This window comes from Cupressus sempervirens, chromosome 7 (genome assembly GCF_028749045.1).
Source record: "Cupressus sempervirens isolate cs-2001-9-10 chromosome 7, ASM2874904v1, whole genome shotgun sequence".
NCBI classification, from domain to species: domain Eukaryota; kingdom Viridiplantae; phylum Streptophyta; class Pinopsida; order Cupressales; family Cupressaceae; genus Cupressus; species Cupressus sempervirens.
The window spans coordinates 752,908,704-752,932,595 of NC_143124.1; the positions used below are offsets into that span (position 1 = coordinate 752,908,704).

General features: G+C 37.8%; 1 protein-coding gene across 4 annotated transcripts; it reads right to left on the bottom strand.

The window, feature by feature from the left end:
• Nucleotides 1-118: 118 nt before the first annotated feature.
• Nucleotides 119-23,386, bottom strand: LOC149549450 (uncharacterized). 4 transcript variants are annotated; one of them, XM_089792829.1, is made up of 2 exons: nt 21,002-23,386; nt 119-426 (listed from the first exon to the last, which is right to left on the bottom strand). In XM_089792829.1, exon 1 carries the CDS (start codon nt 22,541-22,543, stop codon nt 21,005-21,007), a length of 1,539 nt encoding a protein of 512 aa, XP_089648955.1. In that variant the 5' UTR covers nt 22,544-23,386; the 3' UTR covers nt 119-426; nt 21,002-21,004. The 4 variants fall into 4 exon arrangements, with proteins under 4 accessions (XP_089648955.1, XP_089648954.1, XP_089648956.1 ...); XM_089792828.1 differs by lacking the exon at nt 119-426 and adding an exon at nt 18,838-19,268 and having other exon boundaries at nt 21,002-23,385; XM_089792830.1 differs by lacking the exon at nt 119-426 and adding an exon at nt 19,341-19,692.
• Between the last annotated feature and the right edge of the window lie 506 nt (nt 23,387-23,892).

The window sequence follows — 23,892 nt, forward strand, 5'->3', positions numbered from 1 at the left end:
CTAGTATGTACAATAATGATGAATGGTTGCAAACATTTATCACTAAAAATGAAGAAATTGATCTCATTATCTTTTTTTCCAATGACATACAATATGTAAATATTTGTTAATAGAAAGATGGATGGAAATCCCTAAGTAATAATATAAATGAATATGTTTGCATCTTTTCTTTGTAACAAACCTATCTCGATTACATTTAACAAGAACAGTAGTAAAAATATGCAAATGTTGCTTTTAATGCATGACTATGGATACTTCATTTCTCTCAACACTGCATTTGCCAATTATATATGTGAATTACTTACATGAATATTTTCTCTTTACCTTTGCTATTATGATAAGTAATTATTTGGCTTGACATTTTGAAAATGTATCCCATGCATCATTTCACCAAGAAGAATCAATTTGATGCCAAACTAATAGAACCTAGAAAATTGAAAAGTCAAGAAAGAAGTTGAGCATACTATGTACAACATAAAGAGGAAATAACTACTTGTAGATGTGTTAGGAAATTATTAAAATTCCAAATTGCTCTGAAACAAATAGAAGCGCTAAGACTACAAAAGCAAGGCAAAATTGTCATGCTCAACATCATGAGAAAAAAAAAATGCACAGAAGGATGTCACAAACTCATAAAGCCAAATGTTCCAAGATAAGCATACCTTAGTACAATGACATATAGGCCAACTAATGACATCCACAAAAAATTCTAACTTCGCAAAGGCATAAAAAAGATATAGGAAACAAACAGACGCATTGGCTAAGCTACAAACATGCATTATTTGCAAGGAATCTTACTTAGGCACACTTCTATATTTGTCCAATACTCATACAAGTTACAAAAGATGCTTCGATAAGAAAGGTATCCATCAATTCTCAACCCTCAACAACATGAGCAACTTTCCATGTTAAATAAAGATTGATCCTAGTAGAAGAAATGTTCATTGTTAGTGCAAGCCTATTATTGCAAGTAACTCATGCTATTGGAGGTCATTACCAATACAACGTCACATGATCAACTTTGCACAATATAGGAAAAAAATATTGCAAATGTAATCCCTTGTAGATTAGAAGAACTATATGTCCTTTAGTTCAAAGACCATGGGGACAAGGACTTATGACTATTATGTAAGTAGACACCACATAAGAGATGCATCAAAATAAAAAGTCAAATATGAACCATATCATAATGATGTTGCCATAAGTGTTGAACACTTAATAGAAATCCCCGAAATGAGAATTAACATGTCAAGCATGCTTCACGTGATTGAAATTATGAAGAGACAATGATACCAAATAATGAAATGCACGATGAAGAAGACCATACTAAAACTAGCACAACGTTTACTTCAACACTTATGGGGAAAATGCCAAGTAAATATCATGAACTACAAATTATTAGCAAATCTAAACCTCAAGGACACCACACAAAATATTATCAGTTGGCTTAAAAGTGACTTGTCTCCAATAAATGATTATAATACATAAGGATTGCTTGATATGTCATTTCTAACTCTCTTCCCAAATGGATTTGTGCTACGCATGTAGCCACAACTTAGAGAAGTGAAAACCCGTCATTATACATTACACTTGATAAGATTTCGTGACCACAAATTCAAAAGGCATCCAAGGTTTCATTATCTTATCTTCAATCTTGTAGCATTATGATGAAACAATTGCAATGGTATTCTCTAAAAAAATGGAAGAAAACATACCAAGCACAATTGAAGACCCCCATGCACACCTAAAAGATCTCTATGATAAATAATTAGCTCAAGAGGTAATGCACTTTGGATCTTCATTGAGAAGCATGAGACCATATTGGATTAAGTGTTATGAGTTGGCAAACATGATCAATAAAATAGGACCTCTCACTATAATCTCCAAATTAAGTACAATAGACATGAAGTCATTAGATCTTTAATGTTAGCTTTCAAATGATGCTCTCATGCAAATCAAATTAACCAAACGACACATGGATAACAACATCAATAATCCCCATGCTATATCATTCTACTTGCATGAACTATTCATAATATTTCATGAGGAAGTGATTCAAAAACTCCATGCAAAAGAGCATTGGTATTGATACGAGTGATAACATAAGGGAATTACTTGTGCACAAGCTCTTTTAGATTAAAAAAAATGTATCAAGTACAGATAAACTTGATTGAAAGAATTGTTAGCATTAGGATGTGTTGCGATTTATGTCAACCTCTATTGTGGCATTAATGACACCTTGATAAGGATGGAAGATTGTTAAGGCTATGAAGAAGGTTGTTGAGATTCTAACATTGATTGAGGAAGAAGATATGTTGAGACTATGATATTGTATGATGAAGAATAATTTAAGAAGAATTTAAGGCTATGATATTTCTTAATGAAGAAAATTTGAAGAAGTTGTTTAGGCTATATCATTGATTGATGAAGAAGATTTGAATAGTAAATTAGGAAGTTCATGTCTTATTTGGAGAAATAAGTATGACATAAAAGAACATACAAGAAAGGGTATTTGAAGATGTTAATGGAAAATGATTTGACACGGTGACTACTTGTGTTCTAGATTTAATTAAAGGTTACTATATATATTGCAATATCATGCATGTAGGTCCACAACTAATTATTTGATAGAAATTTGATGAAGTATTTGGCAGACAGTAAGGTTCAGTGTTAGCAAGCTTTGGACAGGCTCAAAGAATGCTTGTATTTCTCTACAATGGATTCCAAGCTGTGCAATTTGTTGGACTAGGTCAAATGGTTTGTGTGTTGTTTTAATTCATATATCATTTGGTCGCTTTCTCTACGAGTGAAGATTTGTTGTTGTGCATGCTGCTTCTTTTTTTTATCTGTGTTGGCTCTTGGATGGCTTTGCTATTTGCAAGCACTTGATTTGAGTATTATGGGTCCAAATATAGGTTAAAGGAATAGCAAAGAGATTTAAGATGATTTTACCATGGCGTGTCATTTTTTATATTGCACTATATGCTTCAGAGAGTGTTTTCGGGTTGACCAGTAACCTATTCTCAATGCATTTTTATATATTGCTTTGGGACCCTCTTTAGAGAAAGTTGTGGTGCATATGGATTGCCTAAGAATTTGCCTAAGGCAAAGAATGGAAATGCCAAGATTTAGAAGTTTAATTGATAACAAAAATGAGAAGAGACAAAATGATATGATCCCTCAAATGAATTGTTTCAATGGTGATCAATAATCAAAAAAATAATAGATAATGGATCATAGATGTGCTTCAATATATAGGTAATGCATGATAACTAGGAGTGATGCAAGTGAGAACCTATTGACCAGACAAGGTGTAATCACATGTCCACTAAAGGTGGATCATCCTCCATTGTGTAACAAAGTATGTGCAATATGTGCAACAATGAGAGGACGATAATGTGATAGAACATAAATGTGGAGCTCCCAAACAACAAGGCGTGAGACAAAAGCTAAGTGCAAGTGGATTTCTCCTACACCATGTGTTAAATATAATGCAACTCCTATGTGTACATGACAACTAACATGCAAGTGCATTATCCAAGGTAGAATTAAGTAAATTGTAATTAGTAATTAGTAATTTGAAAGAATGATAAAGTAGAGAATGATGTGGGCCAAAGTTTTCATTGCAACAACTGAAGAAGGATCATCCTCGACAAGGAGAAAATGAATATCAAAAATGATGTTCCCCAAATCTACAATGTAGGACTCCACAAATAGGCCTACAATATTTGTCAAGAAGTCATCCCAAGGAGTTCTAACCAAAAGACAAAGAGTGTCTTGCTACATTGAATCACAAGGAATATCTTGTGGCATTGAATCACAAGCAACTATGGTTGGAATAGTACACGAAACATTAGAAGCAACGGTAGGGAAGTAATCTCAACTGGAGAAGTAGGGACTACAAAGGAGGCTTTAAATCATCAAGACTCTCATGGAATGTAAGTCTTGTGGTTTCTGCTAATACATCATCATCACAGGGAATATCATATGCATCATTAAGTGGAATGAGACAATCTACTATAGGATGATCTAGTAATGGAGGAATATGTGGATCTCCAAAATGTTCCCAAATAAGTTCCCAAACTGGGTGAGAGGAATAATTATTCTTGATCTTAAGAGTAGAATGGATGATGTTTAATGGAAAATAGACTCATAAAAATCACACCTCTAACTTGAGAATTTTTAATCATCCAAACTTTTCTCTTCCACTTTGTCTTTGGCTCAGGGATGAGTCCATTAAGATTAGGCAAGATATTAAGATGGATCTGCAATGTGTGATGATTATTTTTGCCCATAATGGATAAATATCTCTACTCAATTGTATGACAACATAATGTATTTCTATGTATGTGATATACTTCACACATGAAATCAAAAACAAATAAAAATCAATGCACCACCCAAAATGCAAATAAACCCCCTTAATAGTTGTTTTTAACACTTTATGGTTTGTGTGTGTACAATTGTCACTTGCCAAAATGGACCAAAGTGAACTTTCAATTCGATGATTACAAGAACAAATATGAAGCTATAACAGACTTAGCAAAATAAAAACACAAGATCACTCAAGGATCTAATCAATTACAAGTGCCAAAACAGGTCAAACTTGACCAAATGCTAAAAGAACTATGTCCACTTATAATTTCTCCAAATTGATACTAGATCTAGATAGTAGACCAAAAAAATCATGCAATTTTTTTAAAAAATACACCTAAAAATGTGTTTGTATGAGCCTGAATGAAGCCTCTAAAGTTGTAAAAACCAAGATTGAATAGGTACAGTTACCAAAACTTGCAAATTCTTAAAAAAAACTGTTGAAGTTGATGAAAGATCAACCCCACAACTTCCAAGATTCACTTGCATGCAAACGCCTGTTACAAAAGAGAGGCAAAAAGCTATGGAGGCAGGAATTGCCAGATCCATAGACGAGACATTCTTGATGAGCAAAAAGGATATTGTTATTATCAAAAGTGAATTAATGTTTACAATGAGAGATCATTCTTCTAAATAAGATTGAAACCCTCAAAAAGTCTATCCTAAGTTGCATCATAATAATTAATAAAAGAAATTAATTATTAGATGCCTAAAGTTTAGCTTAAGCAACTAGAGTTAATTAGGAAATATCTAATTACTCTAACACCCCCCTTAAGATAAACTTAGGGAGTAGCTAAAAACCTAGAAACTACTATTGAAAGTAGATATGGTTTTTGGCAAACAAGGCCTGATGAGGTACCCAAGCATAACAAAATCTCTGAAAAGAGAAATAGAGAAAACCACATGGGAAAAACCCTACTCCAAAAAAAGATGGAAAACATGCTAAAAAAAACTAGTGAAGGGCTGAAGAAGCCTCCAAACTAGGGAATGTCCCAGAGGATAGGAACAAAAGATGATCATGAAGAACACCATTGAAGCATGTAGAAGTTGTAAAGCTTTATCGAAAGTAACTGTTGATCTGAAGAACCTCCATTGAAATAGAACCTAATCAGGTAAAGAAGACTGTAATCTGCATGGAATCAGGAGGCCCACAAAGGCAAACAACTAAACTCGAAAATATGGATGGAATGAAACACCATGGCTTGAAGAGTTGATCAATCGAACCAAGGAAGCATGTGAAACAATAGAAGAACCCCCCCAATGCAGACAAGGGTGAGGTGATAGGCAACTGGAAAAGTGGGCCAAAAGAACTGTAATTCAAGGAACCACAATCAAGATGCACAAAAGAGTACATATGTGTGTACTAAGGTGATCAATCTTAGACACGTCATGGGGCTAATCTTACAGAGGGGACACTCACTGGATAAAGGAAGATGGCAAACAAAAGCAAAACATCAACCCCCCCATGGCACTTTATCAAAGTAGTGCATGTGGAATAAGGCACAAGACATAGTAAATCCCAAGAATACAATAAGCTGCATGAGTGTCCTCATATGACATTGCTCAAATGAGAAGGCAAAACAAGGCAAACAACTGAAACGAAAATACAGATGTAGTATGGCACTTTATCTCAATGTGTTTGCAAAAGTGCATACAAATGATGTCTGAATAGATCATAAGAGACATAAGACTAATACAAAAGATAGTAAAAGTCATGACGAATCATCTGAAGCAAAGAAATCAATCCTCGGACCTAAAACAACCAAGTTATCCACCAGATTGCAAAAATGCAAAAGATGGAATAGAATGTGCCTGGAGCATAATCTAGAAAAACAACCGGCATCACTGGAAAGAGCTCGAAAAGAGCTTTCCAACAATATAAAGGATTCCCAAATCAGAGATCGGATGCTAAAGATATGCCTCCCGAAGTGCAAAAAGAAACTCTAGACTTTGATAGTAGAAAAAACCATCAAAACAACATCAAAACTGAAAATAATTTGTACCACTGTAACAAGCTTGAAGCCAGCTTTCCGTCAATATCTTGTTTGCAAAAAACGGAGTCCATATGCTCGAGATATGAGCAAAAAAGCGAAGGTAGGTCCAAGCAGAGGCTGAGGAGGTGACTGGAAGTGGTGATGCAGTGCAGATGTGGCACTGACGTCAACAAGTGATGAGCCCAAATTTGACGGTCAAACGGCCATCAAGGCAAAAAAAGCCATAAAATGACTCCTTTCGGCAAAAATATCCGACTGCCGGAAACACAATGCCGGACAAAGGGCCGATGTCGGAAGAAAAATCTGGTGGCCAAAAGCAATATGTGCCAAAAAAAAGTTTTATTTTTTTAAAAACCTTTGACACCATAAACTGCAACAAATTCACCAAAAAGCTCGATGAAAGAGAAAATCCACATGGAGGAAGGAGGAAGGACGTGGGGCCCAAGAAGTTTGTGCCCAATCCAAAAATTGATGAGCTACCACCAATACTTGGTGAGGCCACTCTAAATACAAAAGTGCAGCCAAATTTGCCAAAAAAATCTGCTAAATCAGCTTTAAAAATGGCCAGAAATGCATGGAGTGCTCAAACCATTAATCTTGGAGAAAAATGCCACCAACATGGAGTCCCCAAGCACATTCTTAGGAAAGCCCTTATAGCGTGGAGTCTAGACAAGATGGAAGGCGGCAAAATCGGACTATGGAAGTTACCAAAAAATGACGCAAGTCACAGAGCGTTAATAGCCCATGTGATCTTCCTTGCTATCTAGACACATAGCTGCAACAAGAGATTCATGACTAAAGGTCCCATAGAAGGTCAAAACACTCCCTTCCTTATTTGAAAAATCTTTTTCTAATCTCTTTGAAGGTTCTTCGATAAAACTTGCATCTGTGATAGAAGGCATTTTCATACATGATAAGGGAATCAAAAGTCATTGAACAAGACCAAATGATATCCGTGTAGGATCCCCAGTCACAAAATGCGTCCCAAGTTCAGATCCGCCAGTAATTCCTTTAACCCACCACCAATCATGCAAAACAGAAAGCTAGTTGGAGGCGTCGTGGCCAAGGCGGAGAGCTGATGAGATAGAGGCCCTCCAAAGTTAAAGCGCACCCTCCAATATAAAAACTACCAAAAAATGGCCAAAGCACCACACGAATCAACAAATATCCATGGCAAGCAGTAAAACCATGGATCAAACATGAACACCTACCCAAACTTTACATAAATTGTATTCTCCATGTAGATTGTCGCAAACAAAGATGAGGGGCCAACAAAACCACCAAGTAACATCAAAAACCGTCATTTGGGAGGAGAGGGCAGATGAGGACTGTGTGAGGCAGAGTGGTGGTCTCCAAGAACCATGCTATCCAAAGTGCTTCACCCAACCAAAAAACATTGTGCTCACCCTTCTAACTGCTTAAACTGCCTAATTATCAAATTTGGTGCCATAAATACCTCTCTAAACATAGAGTTTCCCAAACCTGCCAAAACAAGAAGCTTTGAAGAGCAAGGAAACCGCACAGATGACAAGAACCAATGGAGGACCAATTTACGTGCATGGATGAGACCCTTGCAATGGGAACCGAGTGCAGGGCTGGAGTATGGTTTGGCCATAATGGACTTGAGAGATGGGAGGAAGAGTGTTGCACAGTCAAAGCAGCACAATCTTCCAATAAAATGCAAAAACATGTATCATCTTTACTACAGATAGTGGGCCTACTTGGGCTATGTGAGCCTCCAAAGCTAGGAGAGCTTTCCAAGTGTGGGTACAGGGCTCAAGGCCCAAAAACCAAATGCACACACCCAAAAAAATGTGCTTCTCCCAAACAAATAAGTAGTAAAACATTTGATAATGTTTTGATAAAAATAATAATAAAATTAGTCACCTTGATTTGTGTGCCTAAGTCAAAACGGCCTGAGAACAAAAACAATTTTGCCTCAAATTTCAACAGCATCTAAACGAGACATATTTCATATGGAAATGGGGGTTTTCGAGTGCTCTAAGCTCAACGGTGATGTCCATTTTTGCTCAAAGTGCCTTGAAAATAAGTGATCTCCTCCCCCCCCCCCCCCCCCCCCCCCCCCGCCCCCAACCACCCCAAATCTAATAAAAAACGTTGAAAGCTCAGATCTAAAAACCAATGTCAGATCCAATGCCAAATCTCTCATGAACAAAGCAGGGGCATGAAGCTCTAGAGCTTTAATACCATGTTGAAGTTGATGAAAGATCAAACTTACAGCTCCCAAGAATCACCTGCATGCAAACACCTGTTACAGAAGAGAGAGGCAAAAAGCTATGGAGGCAGGAATTGTTAGAGCCATAGATGAGACATTCTTGATGAGCAAAAATGAGATTGTTATTATCAAAAGTGAATTAACGTTTACAATGACAGATCATCCTTATAAAGAAGATTGAAACCCTAAAAAAGTATAACCTAGGTTGCATCATAATAATTAATAAAAGAAATTAATTATTAGATGCCTAAAGTTTAGCTTACGCAACTAGAGTTAATTAGGAAATATCTAATTACTCTAACAAAATCATCCACCACAACCAAAAAATTGTTACACCAATAGAAAATTCAAGAGATTCTAGGCAAAATCAAAATAATAATTTGCACCCAATTCAGAGCCTAAATGACCAAGTTATGGCCTCCCAAAGGCAGGCTACCGAATCCAAACTGAATATGGTGAGGGGTGCAAATTCAGCCATTCGCTTATGTTAGAAAATTTGTGTGACTAAATTTGACTGTTAAATAGTTGTCGAAGCAAAATAAAAATTGAAAGGTCATACAGTTATCAAACTAAATGTAGTAAATTATTGATGGAGGAAAAAAGATAAAATTTGACAAACTTGTGGACATCAATACCAAATGAAAATTACCTCGAGTGACATCCAAATAATCGTCAAATTTATTCCTTGAAAAATATGTTGAAATGCAAACAAATATTATTATTTTTTACCAGATTTGTGATAGGGCACTGTGGAGTTGATGTGCTATGTCAGATCAGACAAAAAGAAATGTCAAATGGCAATGCTTTTTGATGGGGCGAATTGTAGCTATGCTCAGTGGTGTGGTGGTTCATAGTCCATGTCCTTGCAATGCAATGTTGAGTTGTTGAACTAGCAAGAGTGGGGCTTTGATCTCGTGCCAAACAATCACATTGCAGATTGCAATGGAAAGGAAGATTGGGGAAGATGTATCTCGATCCAAAGCCGATCTTTTCAACAAACAAAAGAATAGATGTCAAATCAAATTGATACCACTTTGACCAATTAAGGATTTGAGGCGTTGTAAGGACGCAACTCATATGTTGGCATTAAATGCCAATGTGACATATCAGGCTCTTTATTGGAAAAACACTACCATGATCATCGATTTGATATCGGATCAAATGTCTATGCTCCAAGTCGGATTGGATGCAATGAACTCAGATCAGGTTGTGGCAATCGCTAGTGGATACAGGACAACTTATATGCACTCGTTTCAAGTTTTAAATAGACTAAAAACAACATATTTTCATTGAAAACGGGTGCATATAAGTTGCACTGTAGATAGTCTCATGGCAATGTCAATGTGAAGACAAGGGTGTTAATGATGTAGATGGGGTGTTGGCAAGTCACAAATCTGGATCTTGTGAACCGGATGGCAGATCTCATGAAGCTGGAGGTCGACCTGGATCGCATGGTGAAACAGAAAGGGTTTAGTGATAGGAGGGGATCAGCCATGGGTGTAAAGTAGATCACTAACAAAGTTGAATAGGATCACGCAAAGGGCAATGTCAAGTTGGAACTCCTATGTGTCTACATGACAACTAACATGCAAATGCATTAGCCTAAGTAGACTTAAGTAAAGTGTGATTAGTAATATTTAATTGCACCACCAGATTGATTACATTATAATTTGGACTTTTATGATATATTTGGGTCCCCTTTGTCTATTTGGGTGGACTGCATTGCGTGTCTTTGTTCAATGTGGTGTGTTTGGATTAATAATGCTTATATCTTTATGGTTGACATTTTTCATATATCTTATGAAAAAATCTCTATATATTTTGATGGAAAAGGTTGAAATGAGCATGAATGTATGTGAGGTAATTGCGAAAATTGTGTTAATCATGTTTCTATGCAATTATGTGCGAATAAGACAAAACTAAGGTGCATATTGTTGAATCAGACATAAAGCTTACTACAATGAATCAAGAGATTTAGTTTCTTGTTTATTGTGAGATCAATGTTTTTTTTTTTTGGAAATCTATATATCTATTGTTTTATCAAAGACTATTAAAATCCTTGGTAGTGTGCCTAAAATGGTAGGAACAATGAGTTCCTTGGCTTTGGGCCTAAAATATTGTAATCGTATATTTGCATATAGTGAGTACATTTCTCACTATGATTTTTCCCATCTTGGGTTTTCCATGTAAATTTTGTTTCCATGTATGTATAGAATCATTGCCTTATTTTATCCTAATGTTTGGTTGGATTACTTAAGATTTGTGATAGAATTGTTAAGTTTTTATTGTACTCATTCACAAAGCACCCCCTCCCCCCACACCCCCTTAACACCTATTGAATACATCAGTCGTTGGAACCCTTCTAATGCATGACCCAAAAACAACTTATTTTTCACTCCCTACTAAATGATCCCTCCTTGCTAAACATAGCTTCATCTTTGTTATATATCCTTCCCATGATTGTAAATAGTTAATCATGTCTAAAGGAACACAAAATTCAAAGAGGGGGCATGTTCTTTAAAGAAGGGCCAAAAACTAGAGGGTCGATACAAAGCTCCATGGAGAGAACAAGATTTGTCTACCTTGTCAAGTGATCATATAGGGTAGAAAAAATATGAACTTAGAAGAAATGATGAAAGATAAACATCCATAACCCCATAAGTGATATCGATATGGAGAACCAACATAGATTGTTGGTTCATTGTCTCATGAGCATTTGTTCTAAAGTACATCTTCAAGTATGCAGCCAATGCATAGAGAACATCTGAGATTTGTAGTAATATGTTAAAAAGAATATCTACTACCCCAAAAAGAAGATCGTCTAGGTGTTGTGGTATATTAAAAATGCATAACAAATACAGTGGCATGGTGTGATATAGGAGCACAAGAACCATGTCATGTGCTCTAAAAATCATACATTATCAGTTGCAATCAACCTTTCACATTCCTAAACACACACACACACACACACACACACACACACACACACACACACACACACACGTGCACGCGCGCACGCACACACGCAGCCCGATGTTCTACACCATCACAAAGGAGTTGGATAAATTTCAGACATTTCGTTGGAGTGAGATACTCTTATTTGAAAATCACATATTGGAAGCAATTGAATTGAATCAAATATGACATATGGTGCATCAATCGCAACACTCCTGGGAGTAAGCAAGCTCGGAAGAAGAAGAAAGGAGTGACAATGCCCTGAACACGAGAACTCAATAGAGATGAATGATTGATAGATGGTTATGCAAACAAGGCCCTTAGTTAATGTTAGCTTGAATGAACTCAAGATGATTGGGAGGCATGAATTTAATAGTAGCAACAAACATGATCAAATTGCAGTGCCGCAACATTTGCAAGACATTGTGACACAATTCATTAACATGAGAAAGCGTGCAATCAAGATGAAAGCATGTGATCCAACTTTGAGATTCCAAGCTATAGATTTCATCAAAACAAACTAGTTCTCACAAGACTTGCAAATTATAGGAAATGTCCCTCTACTAAACCATTGCACAAGATTATTCAAGAACAATGGTATAGGTAATCCTGCATATTCACTTCCATAAGAGATGCATACTCAAAAGTAAGACACTGCAACAATGAAATGTCAATTGCTCACATTAGCTACTACAAGAGTTGATGCATTCAATATGCATGCATCAACTATAATTCTAATTCTTTGTTTTCCTATTTAAAAAATGTAGTCACTGCAAGGACAAACATTGATAACATTCCAAGAAGAGTTGAAGTGCATAAGATACATCCCCATTGATGAAATGGGCTTCATAGAATAAAAGTTGCAACTAAAAATAGGCAATAGAGTACATGATGCATTTCTTTACAATCTTTGATTCTTTGCATTCCGATTAAGATAAGATAAGATAAATTTATTAATGTCCAACAAGAGAGCAATGAGGGTCTAAGGGACTGGAAACGGTACAAAGGGCACACACCAACAAGGGGAGCACCAAACAATGTTCGCAGAAAGAACGTGAAAGCAAAACAACAAAAGAACCAAGAAAAAGAAATAACAACAGCTAAGAATTTCTCACAGGCGAGAAGTAGTCTAGAACAGAAAAGTGGACATTAGGGCAATCAGATACTCTGGAAGGTCGCCTCTAAGGTCTACTAGAGGTACGTTGCCAACTGTAATCTCTGCGAGGTCTCACAGATCTGGTGTGAGCTAAGATAGTGTAGAGAGGTCGCTTCGATCCTCAAGCGAGAACTGTAGGACTAAAGAAAGAGGTGATGAGTTGCATAGGGGTCGATGTCGAGCAAAGCTGGAGCTGTATAGTGTGTTCACGAAGCTACATGGTCTCCTGAAGGTAGAGTGCAAGACAATGTCGGTCAATATATCAGAAGAATGAGGGAAGAGACCGACACTCTCTGAACAAACAGTAGAATCTCCCTCAAATTTCATAATAAATGGGACAACAACAAAAAAAGTGAGACTCGGTCTTGACCTCCCGAGGTGACAAAGCTGACAGATCTTGTCATCCCTATCAATCTGGTGATCAATTTGAATACATAGCTAGTGAGATCCCACCCTAAAAGATCCCAAGGAGATGCGAAGAGCATGAGTCCAACGACGAGTGAGGTACCAGGGACGTAAGATGATCTTGTCTTGGATATCAAGAAAGTGTTCAACATAAAAGGCCATGTGTGGATGGAGTCCCCCTGGGGTATTCTTCCAGGTCATGAGAACATACTGTCTGTAGATGTCAAATCTAACATGCTCATTCAACTCTCGTTGAGGTGGAAGAAGATGGGTTGGAGCGTCCAAAGAAAACTAGAAGGGGGGGAAGACGATCCAAGCTAATACCAATCAAACCCAAGAGAGCAAAGACCTGGGTGTACCAACAATGAGACCAGTGACTAGAGTCTGAACCTGCAATCTCCATAGAAGAATAGTATGCCAAGTAGGAATATCTGTGATGATCACCGAAGCAATCAACAAAGCTCTGGACCTGGTGAAGAAGCGAAACTAAATCAAAGATGGTCCCCAATCTAAAAGGATGAGCACCAAACTCAGCCAGAATGATGTTGTGTGGTGTGAACCGATGACATCTGATAATGCGTCGAAGAAAAAGAGCTTGGACTCTCTCAACAGAGGCCCAATCAGACTCCAAGAGGGAGGGGCCCCAAATAGTAGAACCATAGAGGACAATTGGCTTGACCAAGGAGTCAAGAAGAGACATCTTAGTCGTGGTGTCCTAGAAGTGGTGTCGAAAGCACTATCGCTCAAGAATAGCAAGGGAGTCGAGCCCCTTGTTGACTCTGGGCTAGTTTCAGGCTAAATCAAGGTCCAGAAAACTTAACCCCCAAGTATATGAAGATGCAATCTCGATCTCGGTACCCTGGAAGTAAAAATGGAGATGAGATGTCCTCAAACAATTGAAGACCATAACTCAAGTCTTGCCCAGATTTACAACTAGCTCATGTGAGTCACAGAAAGAGGCCAAGCCATCAAGGAGCCATTGAAGACCATTGGGAGAAGATGCTAGGAGAATCACATCATCAACAAATAGGAGAATAGAGATCAATACCTGATGTAAATAACAACCATCACCAAGGAGCGTGCAATCATGGACAAATGCCTCAAGCTCATCGATGTAGATGCCAAAAAGAGTGGGGGAGAGAGGACAACCCTATTTCACCTCGATAGTGTTGTGGTTAGGATCAAAGAAACCTCGTGGAATCCTAAATCTGCCCTTAACGCACTCATATAACCTCATAATAGTTGTAACAAGAATCTCTGAGATCCCAATATCCCTAAGACATTGAAAGAGAGCTGCATGAAGAACAAAGTTGACGACTATGTGGAAGTCAACAAAGTAGCAATAAACTTTTGTCGAGCGGTGGCAAACCTCCTCAATGATGGCCCGTAAAGTCAATGTGATTAGTGGTCTGAAAATCTGAACGAAACCCAGCTTGACCTCTAGCCCAACAATGTCAGTGATCGAGCTCACTGGACAATATACCGTTCAGCACAGTCACATAGAGTTTGGCGAAGGTATGCCCAACCATGATGGTCTTGTAGTTTCTGGGATCAAAAGTTGGCCCAAATTTATAGATCGGATAGATAATATGTCGTGACCAAGACTCAAGGAAGCTGACGAAAACCACTCAATTAAAGAGCATTATAAGAAAGGGACCTAGGACAGAGATACCCAACTCGAAAAATTCTACTTGAAATCCTTCCTCATCTAGAGTGTTGCTACTGTTCATAACTCTAACTGCCTCACAAATGTGGGAAAAGGAGAAGAGGTGACAATGGGTGGGGGAGAGGATGAGATGGAGAGGGGGCTAGCCAGGAATATCATAGAGGGTGGAGGTGTGGGAGGCAAAGGAGTGAAGGTCCAGAGTAGAGGGAGTGGGGGCTGGGCAAGGAAACATGGTGCGCCAAAAGAGCTTTGGAGACTGGAAGAACATGGCACAAAGAGACTTACACTGTAGTAAAGTGAACTTCCATTTCTTATGGTGAAGAAAGAGACAGTAGTCGATCCTCAACTGAGACGAAGAGGAGGAAGAAGTAGTGGATGGAGAAAAGTAAAGCATGTGATGAAAGAATTTGCAATCCTCATCAAACCACTAGTTCATGGGGCAAGACCTGCGAGTGGGGTGAGGGGTGAGCGATGAGGTGCAGTGGGGAATGGAGAGAAGGGCAGACTCCCACAAGGTGGACGCAAGTGAGTGGAACAAGGAGGTGACGTCCCCGGAGTTGGAGAACGGATCTTGAGGGAGAAGTCATTTGAAGTGATGGATGAAGAGCTCTGCTTCACCATCAGAGAAGCGAAAAGAAGCATGACCATGGGGGAAGGGAAGAGGGGAGCAAGAAGCAAATAAGCAAGGGGAAGAAGATGTCAGGGGTCCCCAAAGGGTGATGCTAAGGAGGGCATGGTCAGCTAGAGGAAGGCAAGATATGGTAAAGTGGAAAATGAGAGGGATGGAGGAGGCAATAGAGAGAACATAGTCAACAACACTAGCACCACCACCATGTGGCCAACAAGTGAAGAGTTCGGATCTAGGAAAACTAAACGTGCATGTTAACCACCCTACTACTATCAATCCATAACTTCCTTTTACAAAATATAAATTTTTTCTTAGAGCATTGCCCTAGGTACCCACCATTATGACAATTGCTAATGGAGCATAAGAAACTTATAATGGATATACTATATCACACCGAAACAATGTACCAAAAAAACTTAGATATTCTAGATTTGAACCATTCTTCCATGGTTTAAGGGGACCACTCACCCAATAGTCTTCAAAATTAAACTTCAAATGCTTTCTTCCTTGCTTCTACACCTTTGTTTTGATCACCTTCTACTCCATCCCCTACTCTTGCAAGAAGTCTCTCAAAGCATCCCATCCAATTTGTGCCTATGCGTGTCTTTCATCCCTAAAACTTGAAGCACTCCATAGTAGAAATGGTTATAATGGTGGTTCAAGCCCACCCAACTAAATCCAATCTCCATGATTTGCAAGAAAACCTTCACCTTGTTTTGGCCATGGTTAAGAAAGACTTCATGCCATAAGTCCACTCTTCCCTCACACACTACTGCATTATCCAACACGTCTCCCTCATCCCTCGATTCCAATTCCTACACCATGAATGAAAATGGTGTGTAAATGTTTGAGCAATAGCATTAATCAAACCTCATGTACTCTTCCCTAAGGAATATGTCTATTATTGCCAAAAAGTGGGTTCATTACTTTTGACAATGCCCTTGAACCTCTTCTATGAGAATTTTCCCTAAAAAGGAGAGTTTAAATTTTTAGGTAATCAAATTAAATGAGCCTCCATTCTCCATTTTGTACAACCGCTCTTCCTTCTCCCTTGCCTCTCTTCTCAACATTTCTCCGAACGATGGAAAACCACAACTGTATTGGTGTTAATACTTCCTACTCGCAAGCCCTTCACAGTTACCAAGCATTATTTGTCATGATATATCAAGTGTGTGATGGTGTATAGTTAATCTAGAGGCTTGAGCTCGCTATAAATCTCAAGAATGCTCCCACAAGTCATCCATCTGACATGCATTTAATGTGAATGCAACTTGGACAAGCAGTCCACCATGGAGTTGTCATTCATCATGTGTGAAACTTTGAATTCTTTAGATGTCATTAAAACATTTCTAATGGCTATTATATATTTATTCTATTTCCAAGCTAACGTCTGACCTTTGATAATTGCATTGATGATTGTCAACAAATTTCCCTCCAAATGTAAATTTAAAATGGATGATGTTTTCGCCAATTTGATAGCCAACAATGTTTCAAGTACTTTTGCCTCATTGTTTGATCCTTCCAACAACTTCTGGCTCCCATGACCGCAACACTCCTAGTCCAATCCCATACTAAATATCCTACCCCTGACAAACCTAGTTTCCCTTCAATGCTTCATCAAAGTTTACTTTGATCCATTCTTCTTTTGGTTTGATCCAAGCAATAATTTTACAATCCTTTACTTATGGGTTTACCCAGAGAAACCCATTAATAGGAAAATTGCAATTGGATTGTTAGATTGCATAAGCCTTATGGATATATTTTTGCAATCAACTTTTTGATTAACTTATTGTAGTGTTCTCTACAAAGTTTGGTTGTAATGTTGGGGAATTTTTAAATTGCTCCCTCTCATAAACCAATTCTATTTTCTCTTAGACTAAAAAGGGGGAACATATTTAAATTGTAAGTTTGTGCACCTAAAATGCTAACTAAGAGGTTTAGCATGGATAAGATTTATTCAATTTGTAGGAATCAAGTTTTCTTTCAATGGTTCTTTATAGTCTAACTAAAATATGGAGCATTACCTTATTGCAAAGACTAGGTTTGGATGATATGATATTTTGAAGATATTAAGTGAATTACAATGAACAATCACACACTTACAATGAATCCTTCATGTAAACAAGTTCTACCATGTATCTCTCCATCTACCTCAACATCTCTTTCTACCAATTGAACTCATGCATAACATGTATATACACCAAAATCTACACTAATTAACCTTCCACACCTCTTCAGTGCATCCAATGCAAACCAAGGTGTGATTGCTAGTTTTAGATTTCACTTCTCAAGAGGACCTACAACTAAAAGTGTGTGTTTACCATGATATACAAACCATGTAATTTTTTAACCATCTATGTTTAATAGCAATTAAGGAACCATTTAATTTTTGAACCATCTACATTTAATAGCAATTAAGGCATCACCCCTCTATTGCACTAGTCATGTCTAGCATTGATGTTTGCGGTAGCTGGACATCTCTTCTTTGCTTCACCCCCTAGTGCAGGGGTTTTGGCACCTATGAATGTAGTGGATGTTGATATTAGTGCTTGTTGTGTTGAGGCGGCATTCGTCTATTGTGGCTTATGAATGGAGTGGATATTGACATTAGTGCTTGTTGAGGTAATACTTGCCCATAAGTGCATTGTCACTTGGTGGAAGTGATTGCCTCCCGAGCCACCCCCCCCCCCCCCCAACTATCTCTATCTCTCTACTTCACAAGCTAATGATGACTTGGCTTTGGATGGTGCACCTGCTACAAATCTACCATCCCCAATCCTTTTGGGTCCTACTCCACCTCTTGCTGCTAGTGCAGCCCCCTTTAGTAATGTGGACCCTTCTCCATCTACTACTCTTGATTGGCATCAATCTTCATCATCAGTGAACAATGTGCAGCCTTGTCAACAATCTACCCCTTGTGTTGACAATCTCACAATACGAATTCCATTGCTTGTTCCCCCTTCTGATGGGGATCCTGGTAATAGTGTTGCTTGGACAGTTGTCCAAAGGCGTAGAAATACTCATTCGACCCACTCTCAATGTAGGTTATTAGGAATCCTGCTAATGTGTTGTTAATGATCTGTTCATGACCTTGTTGTGACTGGCCATTTTGATCTGTGTTTGTAAGAGTCTGCACCCTTGTTTTGCTACCTTTAATAACTAAAAGCATATATTGCACATTTGATTAGTTTCAATTCCATTTTGATCTTTTTTGGGATATATAAATAATTCAGTCCCACTACCATGTAAGATCCCATAGTATATGCTAGAAGTTCGTATATTTCATTTATCTTTGTTATAGCTTACCTTTTTTTCTATAAAGTGTTCAGTTTACATATTTTTTAAGTCCAAAGTGGGCTAGAAACATTTATGGTTCCCATGCATCAAAAGCAAGTTCGCAATAAATGAACTAAAGAAAGATGATGAAGAAACAATCCCACAAAATCCAATGAATTGATTCAACAGAACCCTTCAGAAACCTTTTTCTTTTTGGTTTTTAACTCATGCCTTCATAATCTCTATTCTCTGAACTTGGAAAAACACAGAAAGGGAATCATCACTCCTATCTTAAAATAAGATGTCTACAACCTGTCTCAATCACAATACAGTATAAGTTACAATTTCTCAAGCTCTGCATTCTAGTTGAAAGTATCTGCCTTACCCAGATCTCAAAACACTTGCATGAATTATGCAAGAACATCTAGAACCAGTTATTGAGCCAAATCCCAACCACTCAAGCAAAGCCATCTCCATGGATCATCTATTCAAGAAGTGTATGCATCAATGTAGGCACATCCAGCCTATAAAGTGTGCTGGGTAGGATATGAATACATATATTCTATAATGATTCTCAACTGGAAAGAATACATGGAAGCATGAAAAACTGTAACAATTGATAGATAACATTGAAGGAAAAAGCACAGCTCAAGGTAACAGATTTTGTTGTGACAATTTGACTGAAATCATTATAGGAAGTACATTTGATCATTATTCTTCAGGACAGAGCAATTTGTTAATCCATACAAAATTACTCTGTAAGAGGATCTTTGTACGTTGCTTTCAGTCTTAAGTTCTTAAAATTAATTAACATAATCACATCAAACACCAAACTGGTCCTGCATGTCAATAGGCTAAGGGAATCAATACGTATTGATATAAAATAGTCCCATGCCACCAACTATACCCTGTGCCACAGCTAGGGTGCACCAATTGAGACAGAGTATCGAATTGTGAAGTTGCAAACCACCCAGGTTCAAGCCCCAAAGGGCTCGATGACCCCTAAAACCAGAGGATAAAATTTTAATTTCCATAATAAGGCCCCAAAAAAACCAGCAACTGTAGTTTAAAAAGATGTGTCGTGCTAATGTGGAAAAAATCAAAAGATCAGAATTAACGCCTTCCAACTTGCCTTGAAGCCTTATATAGTTCCTAAATCCTTGAAAAATAGGTAGTTACAAGGTTGATTGAAAAGTGTCCATACTAATACTCATCAAAAATAAAACATGTAACCACTTTTTAGATTCAAAATAGATTCAGTATCTGAAAATTGCCAAATATTTATTAGCGGCAACATGTGATACGATTTGAAATTTCTGTTTAGCAAGGAAAATACCATAGTTATCTTCGATAGACAACTGATACTGCCTTCAATTGACGAAATAGATCTGTAGTCAACAACACCAAATGCCTCAAAAGTCTACATCCTTACATAACTCCTGTCAGAAGTGGGTGAGTGTATCCACCAATTGCAATCCACAAAGAATGGTTGTGAACATTCTTTTCGTCAATTAAAATCAGATGTGAGAAATTTAGCCCACCTAATGTAAACCATATAAATAATTAAAACATGCCTGCTAAATGAAATGACAGACTGGATTTGTTATAATGACCGGGCCATCATAGTTCTCTGTGAATCATGAGAGCGTGTATCCTGGTTCAGAAATTGGAGATGTGTCCAAAACCATCATAGGTCTTCAAAATTCAAAAGGCAAAGGTCCTTGTATAGAGCAGAGTTTTTGCAAATGCAATGTAGGCACATCCAGCCTATAAAATGTGCTGGGTAGGATATGCATACATATATTCTATAACGATTCTTACCTAGAAAGAAGCTGGGCAAGCATTCATGATGGATGCAAATTGATTCTTGAAAAGATAAGAATCATATATAGCATATAGTCGACGAAATGGTAAAGACCAGCAAGAGGATGCACCCTGCAGTCTTTTTTCTAATAGTATCCAAATTGGAAGCCAAAAGAGAGATTAATTGTTCACTGTAACTGACTGCATTACTATATTACATCAGATTTCGTATTTGAATGAATCGGAATTCAGTGACACTTCTCTGTTAAAACTTACTGAGATTCAATATCACGCAGATGGAGAAGCACACTGACTGGCACACAAATAGCAAAAGCAAAAGAAAAGGGCATTTGTTCAGTTTGAGAAAACTTCTGCATAACTACAGTAAAAACTAGAGAAGAGTCTTGTGACCAACAATGTGCTATTAATGCTTTGAAGTGAAATAATGGATATTTCAAGACTTTAATTTTTAGAATTATGGAGAAGATTTGACAGAATGAATCCTTACCTTTTATTTGTGCTTGTAGTCTTCCAAACTTTGGAGTTCATTATCTGATTTAGTTGCGCCAGAGGAACTCTCCATAATTTTCAGGAGTTGCCCTGCATTGGCATCTTCATCCCACGAAAGGCTCCGTAAGCCTGCTTCCCTACCAGTCTGGGTTAGCTTCAAATCATCAATAATCAACCCCTTTATCTCACTGGATATTGTTTCTATAGGAGCACACAAATCTAAACCAAAAACTTGTCCTTTCTCAGGAACCAAAAACTCTGCAGCTCCAACTGCACCACCTGAGCCAATGTGCACAATTGAAGGAGTTTCAAAAGCAGCTGCTTCCACTATGGTCATTCCATATGCATCATAAATGCAGGGATGTACATTCAATAGCGTTTGAGAAAAAACATCGGCAAGCTGAGTTGGACCCATAAAACCTTCATAAATCACTGCTTTTGGAAATGCAACCCTCACCCTCTGTTTAATACTCTCTGCATACTCTCCACCACCATGAGCTCCACCACATAGAAAGGGTAAAATGCCTTGATCTTCCATAAAGCCTGCAAGAGATTCAACAATAGAAGCAAAAAGATCGGCATTTTTCTCTGGAGAAAGGCGGACGCAGCAAGAAATATACTTTCTTCCCTTCTTCCATTCTCCTGAACTCTTCAATGTCGACACAGCCAATGACCGGATGTCTTCTCGAAGAGGAGGAAACAGGGGCTTAGGCAAAACACCTGGAGAAATGCCAGATCCTAGCTCTGTTGAGAGTATGTGAGCATCTCTAGAACTCAATGCAGCGATAGCAGAGGCTAGTGACACAGCCTTTGACTCCATATCCCTGTAGAAATCCTTCTCCTTTATCCCCTCATTGCCCTTATATTCTGATATATAATATATGCGGAAGTTCAGGAAAGCCATTGGACATAGCTGGGTCCCTGTAGACTCCCTGAGGCGTAAATATGCAGGAAGTGCAGACCAATCTACAACCAAAATCCATGATGGATTGAATTCAACAACCATTTTGACAACATTTTCTGTGATGCCATCTGCAAAATCACCCCATGGACTTTTCCAGTCCAATCTTCCCCATCTAGATCCCTCTACTTCCACATCTATTTCGTACATCCTTAATTCAGTCTCTTGTACTATTTCCTGCATGGTAACCTCACCGTTGTTTGGATTAATGGTCTTGTTTGTTGGCTTTGCACTTACCACCAAGACATGAATTCCCCTCTTGGCCAGAGATCTTGCTATGGATTGCGCATAGACACCATTGCCACTGAATGTAGATTTCTTGTACTCAAGGGTCATAAGAACTAATCGTTTCTGAGAATCCAGTTTAGGGTTGGGCATTATGCTGGGTCGAGGTGCGTAGAATTGGCCAGTGGTAACTGCTCGGAATAAGATAAACGTGAGAACTAAAACCCCACCTAGGAATCTACAGAAGAACAACCGGCTCAACAGTCTGGCCCGTTGAGAATCAGACACCAAGGATCTCAAGGAGGCAGGCACCACACCCACAGGGTGCAATGTGCGAGGGCGCCTGCCTAGCATGCCCAAAATTGTTCCCAGGTATTTCAAAAGGAATGTCAAGCACCATGTGGGATCTGAAGTATAAGATCTAAAGAAGATGGCCACAAGAAGAATTCAAAAACCAATTGCAGTGTTGCCAAATCAACACTTCTCAAAAACCCATCTACTGTTTATGAACAGCAATAACAATCTGTGGGAAAATAGAAATGCCTGTTCAAATTAGCCCTCTGCTAATCAATTCCTTATAAACATAGTGAAAGTGCTAGAGAGAACGACCCCATTATTTTAAATCATCCTTTTCTCAATTCTGAGTTCGGTTTTTACAATGTAAAAAATTTGGAAAATAGATTGTCCCTCATATCAATCATTCAAAAAAATCTCTTGCGTAGATGCAAACACGAAACCAAAGTCTCCACCTTTTTCATTGATTGCTGACGGCACAGCCATTATAAACTAAAATTACACAATACTGCCGAAAAGAAGTCACCAATACTTCTCCATTCAGTGGCATACCCAAAATTTATTCCATCTAACTCACAACAGCTAAGCCCCAAAACAGGGTTTCCAAGCTTTCCCACGGTCATTCAGATTTCCAAAACACAGAAAGAGATTCTTCTTACCTGAATGAAAATGGCAGTGAACATCAGGCTCGAAACGTGAATCTTCTTGGCCGACTTCTTGGAAGGAAAGTCTAGTAACCGCCCATAAGTAATATAGCATATTCAGCTAATACGTATACGTATTTCGAAATGGCTATCCAGCCGACTGACTATTTGGTTTATGTCATTTTGGCCCTTCCTGATTAAGCCCCATTTGCGAGGAGATCAATCGATTACCATAGTTTTACTGTGAGTAAGTATTTCTTTCTATGCGGCCAAATAACTTTATGTTCGGTTTAATTTTAAGTCAAGGTCTGAACGTTTAGTTATGGAAAATGTCCCTTTTTGGCTTGTTTCGATGTTGTTGATGTATTTTTTTAATGAATTACTGTATTAATATTTGATTGATTAGAATATAATCAATATATTTATTAGTTTTGCCTATATAGGTAGAGATTATGTTTTCATCTCATTTTTTACAATTAGTTTGGCCACCTTGTAAAAAAATTACATTATATTTATAATGTTTTACAATTATCTTATTTTTATTTTTGAAAGACTATTTCTTATTTATGATTGGTTCATCATATTTTTGCTAGTAGTTTTTTTCATTTTTCTTCTAAATTTTTTAAAATATTTTAAAACTAGCCTTTTATATATATATATATATATATATATATATATATATATATATATATATATATATATATAAAAGCTAGTAGTAGTCACTACGCTTAATGTCAAACTTGCTACTTGCTGGTAAGATAATTG